Raw genomic sequence first — 12,174 nt, 5'->3', positions numbered from 1 at the left:
GTAGGTGTAAAGTAACGTGTAAATTTAGGCATGCAGCTTGAATCCCGGACTCCGCGGAGCATTTCTATTTAAATGGAAAAGTTCGAACTGCACGGCAAAGTTTCCGCCTCGGCAGGTTGCACATTGCATAAGCCACGAGGCTACACGCAGTGTGTATAAGCAGGTGGTAGTGGATGGGTTTGAGGTCGTTCGGGGATTTGTAAAGTGCAGGAAATAGGTTGCAGTCGCATCTGCATATAAATCGCATTAAAAGAAAAAAACAAAAAAATCCCTTTATCAAAATGGATGACGGTACGTGTTCTTTTAGTTTTTTTCGTTGGGCCGAAATTTTTTTGACATGTTTTTATTTTGTTTCTCTTCGGTTATCAATTTATTTCCGTTACTCTTCTTTATTCATTTGTTTATATATATATATTTTTTTTTTGTTTTCATCGGTAAAGTTTGTTATTACAGTTTGCAAAAAATTCGAATTCGGACAAAGCGGATTATAATTTTATATCAACGATGCTGTAAAGGCTGTGTTACGATTCGAATGAAAATTGATGCAAAACTCGTCTGCTATTTCGGTGGTTTACGGATTTCGCACAATTTTTGCAACACTGTGTTCTACTTGTGTTTGCAAATTTTTAGTTTCACGATTTTGATGAGACAATTAGTCAAAGATTAATTGTCAAGCGACTGTCGAAGTATCATAAATATATGATTATCGATTTACGTTTCTTGTGCAATTAAAAAAAAAAAAAATCGTGGTTAAACAAAATTCTCAAAATTCGTAAATCCATTTCTCGTCAACTGCGTAAGTTGTCAGGCCATTGTCGTACGTTCATTTTCAAATTCTCTTCATGATAATGGACAAAATTATCGATAAAGTTAAAAAGTAAATGGCACAATATATAATAAACTCTGGGAGTTCAGGAGATTCGCAAAACGCAGGCTTCGCTTCTAAAAATAAACCACGCGAATCCCGAGGGCCTGGAACCCGGGGGTGAATTTTCTCAGAGTTGTTGAAGCCTAAGAAATGACGGTGAAGAATAAGCGAAGTGGTAGTGGCGTAAATACACAGAAACACTCTGCATGTTACCCACGTGTTTTATACACCTATACGTATATATACGTATCAAAGAATGCAGGCGTGGAGGTTTGCATGAATATTTGATTTTTTTTTTTTTTGCCTTACCTTTTCGCTCCTTTTCTCCCTTCTTTCCATTCTCTCTCTTTACTTCGTTAAAAATGTGCTTAATCTTGATTTCATGCAATTGCTGCCGACGACATTCACCCGAGACTGAAAGGAGTAAAAAATTGTCTCGCCTTTTTCGATGCGGCATGTTTTAATATTGCTATTATCATTCTTTTATTATTATTCCATTTCCATCATTATACCTGTAACGGAATTTTGATAAATCCAAGGACCAACGAATCGTTAAAATAATTATCCAGAGGGAATAGAAAATAAATTGTTAAGCTTCTCGTTTGAAAAAAAAAAAAAAAAAAACAGATGACGATACAAATTTTTCTTTACTTTCGTTTCTTGTCGATACTCGCTTCTCACATTTATCTGTAATTCAAATATTGGCAATACAACAATTGATTTGTCTGAAAAAAAATCGGTAACCGTCTAAAATAATATACTTGATGTTAGTTCGCAACAGATAATATTACCTAATCATTATTCAAAGTGTTGCAGCCTTCGACTTTTGTATTTTTCGACATTGCCAAGTGTAAAAAAGAAATTCAATTTTCTTGCAATTCGTCTAAAACTTGTTTTTTTTTTTAAGGTACGTTGAGTGCAAAATAAAAGACGAGAAAATAAAAATTCAGTGAAAGTAAAAGAAGAAAGAAAGAAGAAAATCGACTTTTCGACTGTACGGTATTTTCGCAATTCAGTATTTTGCCCTTTGTAATCTTGCCCGATCTATAAAAAAAAAAAAAACAATAACAAAAAATAACGGTATAAGTTTATTTATACATTTTTTCGTTCCAAGGCTTTATTCTTCTACAAGACAACTTTTCATACTTACAATTATAATCTTTCCACGTTCTCAACCGTCGGTTATTTGAATTTCGTCATTTCGTCCCGTCGGATGCTTGGTGCTTTGCAATTTTTTTTTTTTTTCTTAAATTATTTTTGTACCACACCCCTGTAGCCTCAATACCAAATGCCTTATATATATATATATATATCTCAGACTTGTGCAGCCTCAGGCTAAACGTCTGCAGTGATTACTGCGGGGACAGGTCCGCCCCGGTTGGCAGAGCCTGCGGAAAACCGCATTAGCAGTAATGGTGGTGGTGGTGGTGGTTCTGTAGTAGCAATGCGAAGTGAACTGCAGGTGATTGCTTGGCAATCAGTGGAAAATAAATTCCTCTTTTTTGTTTGAAAAATTTCTCCTGTTTCTTTATCTCGCTTTTTTTTTTTTTTTGTTTCACGAATTAGCGTAGCAAGTGAAATTGATTAAGAGTAAAAGTATTTATTCAGTATTAACCGTCCAATCTACGTATATATGTATATATATATGTATAGTTAAAACAACTTTCAAGGAAAAGGAAGGGAATTTTCATTTCTAAAGACAATAAAGAAAAGTATTCAAAATAAATGAAGATATATGTACAATTACTCGGATTTATTATACTCGTAAATATTTCACAGTCGAAATAAACAGACTTTATTGTGTCTGGTTCCCCCCCCCCCCCCCCCCCCGCTCTCCTCATCTTCTTTTTCATCAACATGATATCACGGCTATTCCTCACTTTAATATCAACTGCGAGCTTGCGAAGACCGCGGAATACATAATTTTTTAACCAATGAGAAGGGAATGAAATAACGTGGAATAAATCAAATCAAATGGAATTGAACGTATAGATGCATCCAGTAAAAATCATAACAGAAAATAAAACTCACAGAATCGACGATACGTGCTATTTTTTTTTTTTTTTCATAAAATCGTGTGGAAATAAGAATACGGAATTTGAATTAAAAATTCCAGTTCTCTCGAATGAAGGTAGCAGCTGAACTGAATTATATTTATACATATATTTGTACATGTATGGAGAACCCGACAAATGTCTGACCCTCACCATACCTGATTTTGTTTAAAAAATTTTATGCGATTATCACAACTCTAAAGCAGTACTCTGAATTATTTCAACATTTTTTATTCAATTTCTCAATTATTATTAATTATTTGAAGTGATTTTGAGAAGTAACTTTTTTTTAAATTCTCAGTTTCTGAGAATTTTTGGAGATTTTTAAAATGGTAACTTTTAAAATCACTGTCAATATTGTTAAATAGTTGACCAGTTGAACGTAAAATACGAAAAAATTTAGGTTGCTATTTCAGAGTTGCGAAATTTATAAAATAAATTTTGTACATAATGAAAAATATTATGTATATATAAATGTATAATACCTGGTTGTAGAAATTATGACAGAGATTTATTATTCAACAATTTTTCTTATGACAATTAGACAAACTACATATAAAATATGCATAATACAGTTTGTAATTTTCTAAAATATTTCCAATACATCGAAAGATCTAGGATTTTTCTCCAGCCATCTCGTTTTTAGATTTCCAAACTTTGAGAGCTTAAGATTTCAGAGAAAAAAACAGAAGTAAACATTTCCCTAATTCGTCACTCTACAATAATAATCTCGAATAATTTTCAACGTTGATATTTTAAATTTATAAAAGGGTCGCTAATTTTTGAAAATTTTCAGAGACAGGGATGCATCCACGGAGAAGAGTTGCCCTATGTTTTTGGGGCACCACTCGTCGGTGGCTTGGCTCACTGGCCGAGAAATTACACGAGGGCAGAATTGGCTCTCTCGGAAAGCGTGATCCTGTATTTTACGAATTTTGCACGAACTGGGTAAGTTCAACACGAGTTTAAAATTAATTACATGGATTATTGTAGGAATTTGAACTAGAATCGTGTGATTCGCAAAATCACAGTTTAGAGTTTAGCTGAAAACTGAATTATTCCATTTACTCCAGAAAAATGAAAAATACGAAGAGGAAATTAAAATCAATTCTAAAGACTTTTCGATCATTCAAATCTACGAAAATAGATCAATATTCTGTTATTTCCTATTCCCAAGTGATTAACTTGAATATTCGTCGGGTTGGGTGTCGGAAAAAAGGTGAAAATATTAATATTTGTGTTTTTGATTAAACTCGAAAAACTAAGAAGTTGAACAAAATTTCCTCTAATTATTGATGAATAAGATTGAGCAATAAGATCGTTTGTTGATTTTGTGTGTTTGGATAGTTGTTTTTTTTACCTGATCACAATTTTTTTTTTTTTTTTTTTTTTTTTTTCATCACGAAGCGACAATTTTTGATACCTGCAACGTTAATTTTTCGGCAAGTTGGTTGTGCTAAGTGGTGAAGGTAGTTGAAAATTATGAGAAAAGAGATGAAATGAGAGGAGAGGAGTTGTTAATTTCCGAGGATATTCATCCAGCGGCATTATATACCAGGCTGAATGGGTTTATAATGCGTGTACCAGCCCTGAATAAGTAGGGAGATATATTTTGCATAGGGCTTGCAGAGGGCGCTTTATGGTGTAATACACAAAGCCATGGAGTCACATTGCGGCGTTCAAAAGTGTACCTACAACTCGGCAATTTTCATTGTACAATTTTAATTATAATTAACGAGTCGGCATCACGACTGCCTTGTAATCCTCAAAATTTACGATATTACGATGCGTTTGTATATTTTTGAGAGGTAAAAAAATATTTTCAGCACAGCTCCAAGGGTGGATAATTTTTTAACACAAATTTCACCGGTTCTTTCCACTCCATAATTCTTTACCGTTTCGTTTCATTTTTAAACTCCTCTGAGCGTAGAAAAAAAAATACAATAATTTATGTTTTCTTTTCCCTCTTCAAATCTTGTCGAACAAGTGTGGAAATGGTTTTATTGACCACAATAGCATTATACAATTTTTCAGCAGGCTTCCTAGGAGTTCGTTGATTATATCAATTTTTTCGACTCTTTCTCACAATTTTCTGATTAATTTTTTTTTTAAATTAATATTTAAGTAGGATAAAAATTGTCTTTGATATTTCTTTCGCGATTTTACAAACTGTTTCAAACGATTTCTTTTTTTATTAGTCTGATATTGTTCGTAGAACTTTACGTTTTTTTTTTTTTTTTTTTCCATTGAAAATGGAAAGAGGAGACGAAAAACGAACGATTTCATGGTTAGTTTTCTCGCGAATACCGTGTTTTGCAGTAATATAAATCAAACAATTATCTCGTTCTCGCTGTTAAATTCTTATTTATACACTTTTCAATTTTCGTGCAAACAAGAAAAGTCAATTTACGGTGGCTGTTCCTATTCCAGGAATCCAAACGAGGGAACGCCAGAGCCAGGACCTTCGAATTCCAGGCCGGAGAGGACGAAATTAAAAAACATAGAATGGACGGCTTACGAAGCGGTTCACAAAAAATACCTCAATATAGGTGAGGAGTATTCTTCCCTCCTCTGTTATAATTTTAAAGAGAAATCAAACATTCGTTATTCCTCTCAATTTACCGCTTTACGTTTCGCTGAAACGAAGCTAAATTTCGTCCATTTTTCAGACATTAAGTCCAAGCTCAAGAACCACTACAGAGCCCACAGACTCTCATTTTGGCTCAACCTGGTCCCTGATTTGCACAAACCCGGATCCGACGATGTTCCTCGGTCTCATCATCTCCTCGACGCGGAGCAGGTGAATATATAAATTTTGGAACAGCAATGTCTGCGAGAATGATTTTTTGCGTGGTGGGGTTGAAGTTCTGAATTTGAAAAATTCGGAAAGCGCCTGATTACGAATTATTTTACGGCGAAACTTGAAGTAAAGAAATCGAAATTTTGCAGAACAACAAAGTTTCGAATGGTCGTAAAACCGACGGCTCGAAGTTCCAATATAATGCAAGATTCCGAAAATTCAAGTTACGATAGAACAAAATTTCCAAAAGTAAAGTTCCGATGGAGCAAAATTCCGAATAATAAACTTTCGATACAGTAAAATTCAGAAAGTCAAAATATAATCACACAGCGTAGGATTTTCACCAAGTGGGTGTAAAAAATCAGAAAAACCGAGAATCAGAATGACCAGGATTCCGAACGTAAAAATATCGAAAATCCAAAAACAAAGAAAGATCAAAGTCGTGAAATTTCATCAAGCCAGAAATTCGCAGAACCGAAAATCTTGGACCATTCGAAACTTTGATGTTTCGTCAAAGTTTGATTTCTTTACATTCTTTACATACATTACATTACTTCAATCGCGTCTAATTTTTTTAACATTCACTTGCGTTGTAACAATTATCTAAACGAAATACGTGGAAAAATGAAAAAAATCCTGCTTAATTTATGTTGATACCCGCGTTTTTTCCCCCCCTTTTTTTACAATCTTATCAAGTGTTATCGAGTCGAGACGAGATGAGTAAAAAATAGAATAAGAGGACAAGTTTTTGAGAGTTGAAATCCTGCGATTGTTCCTTTTTTTTTTTCTTTTGATCCGTTATCGTATTACCTACACGCGAATGTGAATAAATGAATCAAATACAATTGAATGACAACTTTTTTATCCAGCACTTAAGTGACGCTTTCAGATTAGGGCTAATTATCACCAGTTTGGGGAATCGATGTATTTATTCTGCTCACCGAGTGTGTAATACCGATCAATGTCACACAGCGGTGCCAATATCAGCCAAATTGCTTTCACCTGTAATGCAATAACTGTCGTGTCGATATACCGGACGGTTGTTCACTGTGAAACGTTATCTGGTATGCCACGCATGGCATGGATAGCAATCGTATTATATTTAATAGACGCCTGAATCTGTATAAAAAAAAAAAAAAGAAAGCAAAATCAACATGAAATTCGACGGTTGGAAAGATAATTTTTCACGTGATATATAAATTTTGATTATTTTCATTAGTATCGATTGATTTACCTTGGCTCAAAATTTATTCGAAACAGTCGAAAATAGATAATTACGAACAAAGATCGTTCAAACTAGTAGACGGTAAATCGGCATTGTTCCAACGGTGATTGATTGTGATCCAAAATGATCGCAATTCAAGTAGATTTATTCAGGCAAAGGATCTTAAAGCATGAGACAAAATTTCGTGTAATGAAACAAAATTAGGACTACGTTAGAAAAACTCTCCTGTAAAACGGAAAAGCTGAAGTTCATTATTCGCGTCATCAGTTGACAGAACATTAAATTACATTGAATCGAATCATAAATAAAACTAAATTTCTTATCCGGCATTTTTGTCAACGGTTAAGTTTTTCATTAGTTATTTTTTCGCGGGCAACTTTTGTCACAAGTTATTTTTTGTCTTTTATTTTTGCGACCATATTTTTGCGTCAGTTATTTTTTCCCACCAGTTATTTTTGCGCGCGTTATCTTTGTCCGTGTTATTATTTTTCCCAACGATTCAGTCCCGGCACCTAAAATTTCTACAAGAATTAAAATCCCGACGATCCGCAGGTGCCGCCGAGGATAATCCAGCGTTTGCCGACAACGTCGAGGCCGACGACGCAGGAATCAACAACCGAGAAGAGCCAGAACGCGTCGACGTCGATGCCGAGCGAGTTGGCCTTCGAGGAGACGACGCCGCAGCCGGAAGACGGTTTCGCGGCTTATTCGACGGCGCTGAGCGTGACGATAGCGATCGGATGCAGCCTCCTGATACTGAACGTCCTGATATTCGCCGGTGTTTACTACAAACGGGACAAGAATCAGCACAACTGTCCGAAGAAGCGGACCCAGGAGAACGGGCAGATGCCGAATAACATATGCGGCGAACTGGAAACGAAAACCGAGCGTCACCATATCCAGCATATTCCACCCCCCGAGTTCGCCGACCTCCAGAACAACTCCTGCCACGTCCCTATGCCCCCGCCGCCCCCGAAGAACACGAAGCCCGGAAAACCCGCGGGGCCCAATCTCATAATAAGTCCCAACCAGCTACAGCAGGAGAGCATGGCCATGGTCGGAAGCGGCGGAACCCTCAAAAAGGGACACAACCACCAACAGATTATGGAGGAATTAAGGGTCTGACTTAGGCGGGAGGAGGAAATTCAGGCGGACAGGATCAGGCGGAGGAAGGACAACTGGAACTACCTTTTCCCTTAGAGTAACCGGGAAATTCTTACTTCTCTTACCGTGGTTTTCTCTCCAACCCCTTCTTCGCCCTACTAAAAGCTCTTGTTTTTTTTTTTTCTTTTTTCTTTCCTTCTTTATCTTGCCTTTCATTTTCCTCGTGACGATTATCTGTGATACACGCCATTCTCCGTAATCTAATCTCAGCAGTGCAATGATGGATAGTAATAACAATAATAGTCTTATAACTCGCTGGAGAACTGAAGCAGTTCGGTTTGATCTTATTTCGTACGTTATCGCTGATGTGAGATTTCTCATAATTTTCAAACGTTTTTTTTAAATCGTTTCATTTCTGGTCCTGTGATTATTTTTAAAACCCGTGGATATTCCCTGATTTTATGAACACGTTTGTCGTTACTCTATGCGTGTGTTTGTATAACGGAAACTGTGTTGAACCGATGATATCTTTTTCACAACTGCCAAAGTAAATAGTAGTAATAATAAATAAAGCAGATCAATGCGTACACTCGGTAATAATTATATTCCTATAAACATAGGTACGTTACATGTATACACGTATATATATATATATGGATATATATATGTATGTATATATAATTTATTTATATATAACGAACGAGTGAGAGTGTAATATGGTGAAAAATACTAATCAAAAGTGTGATCGAACTTGTTTCGGATCGTTTCTGAATTCGATCTGTAATGGTGGAAATAATAAGTGATACAGAAGACTTGAACATAAAATAATAAGAAGTAATAGTCGTAACAAAAATGAAGAATCGATAAAATGACAAGTTTAATCTATACAATTCCCGGTAATGGAATACGAATAAAATTTTTATCGGAGTGTATAAAATATATCCACATTTGGTTCGAAAACTTTGACGAAGCAACGATTGATCGTCTTTTCAATGAACGTCTATAAAGTGAAGAGGGATAGGTAAAATGAAACACAGAATTTTATGAAAAAAAATAAGGTATAGGTAGAGTAAAATTGATAAGGTAAATTTAAATACAATTATATGAATGATATAAATATACTATATAGTATACATATGAAGACGAGTAAATATGACGTTGATATTGTACGAATGGTGAATTATTATTTGTGAAATTAATGTCATGAAAGCGACGGTAAATTTTAACTCGGTTTGAGGTGAAACGAAAAAAAAAATAAAAAAAAAATTGAGCAGTGAAAGAAACAAAAAGACTTTTAACAGCGATATTTTAGATTGAGAAACTTTGTAAATATAATTTACATATATATAATATATAAATATAATATATTATGTACATGTATACGCATATTATGTGACTAATAACCTTGAATTTGAAAATTATTGTACGAACAAAAAATCAGGAAGAGAACAAAAATTTGGGAATCCTTACCTCCCGGTTGTAATTAGAATTGAGAGATTTCGACGAAAATTATAATCAATGAGATTATACGTCGTGGTAAAAAAATTTAGTCGTTTCAATTGAACCTAAGAAGTAAAGAAGTGAAAGGAAAACGATTGGATTATTCAACTTGTACAGAGAACGTGGTTTACGATTATTCCAAGTACGCGTTCCAATTCATGTGCTCGGCTATGCGGATTTTCTATAATTCGAAACGTGTCACTTCAATCTTACGCGTTACGCAACTAATATGCGTAATTCATACTAATAGTGGCATAAATAAAAAAAAAAAAAAAAAAAAAAAAAAAAAACCTCGTAGGAAACTAAAACCCAGAACAAGGAACAGAAAAATTTGTAAATAACTGATATCGAAATAAAATTACACATATATATTACTATTACTATTACTATCATTATTATATCATATACTGTGACCATCATTATCGTCAGTATCGATGCATCAATGACAGAACATAAGAATAGACAAACCTTCGAGTCGTCAATAATCATTGAAAAATACTCAACGAGAAAATCGTTAAGTCATTAAAGAAGAGATACAATTGGAAAAGGTTAATAATTTTAATTTTCTTACACCGAATTGTTGTAAAGATAGTTTCTCTTGTACTGCATAAAAAATTTCTTGAATGTTTTAAATTCGCTTCGTCATCGATTTTACCGAACATCGAAAGAAACAAGCGAGAAACCGTCGAAGCAAAGAAAAATTTTAAGCAAAAACAAAAGCTCACTACGGTGAGTAGAAAAATTTTCCGCGCCTCAATTGTTTTTCAACGAGTTGTTATTCGTGATTTTCCGGTCTACCGTGTTTCCGACGATTACTAAGCGGGGTCTACATTTTTGGTTCGACTAAATCCTTTATGTATATCATATTCGTATCGCAATCATAAAAATATAATTTACAATTTCACGGGCTTGCGGTTCACGCAACGAAACGAGAAAATCTTAATTGCTGAAAATGTTTCACTATATTGCGAAATGATTTTTTTTTTTTTTTTTTTTGCATCAACAATTTTCTAATATTGTTCACTTTCTTTTTCTCAGTCCATAGTCAAGCCGTTTTCCAATTCTTTCTTACGCAGATATATCACACAGAAGTAGAAACGCAGCCGCACTACAGTTTTCGTTATACAAGAGCTTTACAGGGTAGTGAATAAGACGGGGAATGGAATAGTTGCAAGCGCAGACGATCGAAAGGTATGTATAACCACATATGTAGCGCAGGTACTGGATACATACTCACCAATTTACCTTACATCCGCGGATATTTTCACCCGTAGCGAATTCACCCGCCTGTGGAAGACATAACGTGAATGCATCACATACGTGTGTACGTAGAGCAACATCGTTCTCGTAGGAAATTGCTTCTCTGCATCCTTTGAAAACAAGGTAAAATGCAAATTCTATTTCGCTTATCCTTTGCGAAAGGTTTACATACAAATAAACACGCTGAACTTGTCTCGCTTTATCCCGAACAACGTGAACGACACTTTGTGTGCTTCGGCGATGCACGATTTTCTCAAATTTCAAGCTGCAACGAGCGCAAAGAACGTCAAGAAAGATAATAAAGCTTTCGGAATATTATTATCCTAGAACGGTAAAGAGGTGAGATGAAAAAACTGATGAATGAGAATTCTCGACCTCGTATATAATCTATTATAGAATCTTGGTGATCGGTCAATTAAGTAAACGTATTTTTAGTTAACGTTTCGACCCGGATATGGGCCCTCCTCAGAACGATTTATTTATTTAACTGTCAAGAACAACAAAAAAAATTTTTTTTATATACATAATAATACTAGAAGTACAATCAGACATTAAATATTGTAGATGTAATACTCTTAGGGCTATTATATATTATTGGTTAGTAAGAACAATTTGATTAATTGAAAAAAGAATGGCTTAAAGTGTTATTTACCTTTTTTTAATAAGTAAGTGGACTAAGATGTAGTCGAATTCACAATTTACAATTAGTGGAGACAATGTTCTTTGAGTGACGGTGGTCAATGTCAATCTTCTAGTTATATTACATGTAGGAGTTAATAGTTGGAAGTCATTAATTAAAAAGATTAAAGAACTATGTTTCTTCACAGTCAGTATGTCATTGTGTTAAAAGGTTTTTAAAGAAGGTCTTTTTAGCAGTAAAATTAATTTGCAAAGTGTCCAAGAAGTGGAGGTAGGCTCTTTATGACTATGTTCCACATGTTTAACAAAAATTATTGTTGGTTGAACCGATTGGTTCAACAGGTGAATAACGACTGATGGGAGAAACAAATATGATCCAGAGTGAAGGTGAACCCAATATAGACAATTATACAGAAAAACAAAATATATTTTGTGAAAAACATTATGTAGAAAAACTGTGTTATGGGGACAAAAATTTTTTTTTATCTAGTTAAGGTTAAACAATATTTGTTGTGTGGGCGGAGATTAGAGGTTTGTAAATACTACTTAAATGTTCAACATCTTGTCTAAGATTAACGGAATTGGTGTGACCTACAATGTTGCACATTTCTAGTAATAGTCTTTTATAATAATTGGGTTCTTCACAAAGGATGTTTGTATTGTCGTAGTTAAAAGTATGTTGTTTATTGATACTATGTTTTGTTAGAGCGGTGTGACGTTCTTC

General features: G+C 34.5%; 1 protein-coding gene and 1 long non-coding RNA gene across 2 annotated transcripts in view; both read left to right on the top strand.

Annotated features, from left to right (window-relative positions):
- Positions 1 to 9,910, top strand: part of LOC107225923 (neuroligin-4, Y-linked) — a 228,124-nt gene extending 218,214 nt beyond the window's left edge. Inside the window, exons 8-11 of the mRNA XM_046734046.1 lie at positions 3,719 to 3,870; positions 5,353 to 5,471; positions 5,592 to 5,722; positions 7,500 to 9,910. Of these exons, the coding sequence (XP_046590002.1) occupies positions 3,719 to 3,870; positions 5,353 to 5,471; positions 5,592 to 5,722; positions 7,500 to 8,072 (975 nt within the window). The 3' untranslated portion in view covers positions 8,073 to 9,910. The remainder of the gene's footprint in view (positions 1 to 3,718; positions 3,871 to 5,352; positions 5,472 to 5,591; positions 5,723 to 7,499) is intronic.
- Positions 9,911 to 9,922: 12 nt separating this feature from the next.
- On the top strand, positions 9,923 to 10,927 carry LOC124293369. The gene is made up of 3 exons (XR_006903308.1): positions 9,923 to 10,099; positions 10,590 to 10,742; positions 10,826 to 10,927. It is a non-coding gene; the product is annotated as an uncharacterized LOC124293369 (long non-coding RNA).
- The last annotated feature ends 1,247 nt before the right edge of the window (positions 10,928 to 12,174 follow it).

The sequence above is a fragment of the Neodiprion lecontei genome, chromosome 3 (genome assembly GCF_021901455.1).
Source record: "Neodiprion lecontei isolate iyNeoLeco1 chromosome 3, iyNeoLeco1.1, whole genome shotgun sequence".
NCBI classification, from domain to species: domain Eukaryota; kingdom Metazoa; phylum Arthropoda; class Insecta; order Hymenoptera; family Diprionidae; genus Neodiprion; species Neodiprion lecontei.
This window is presented reverse-complemented; position numbering and strand designations above follow the sequence as displayed.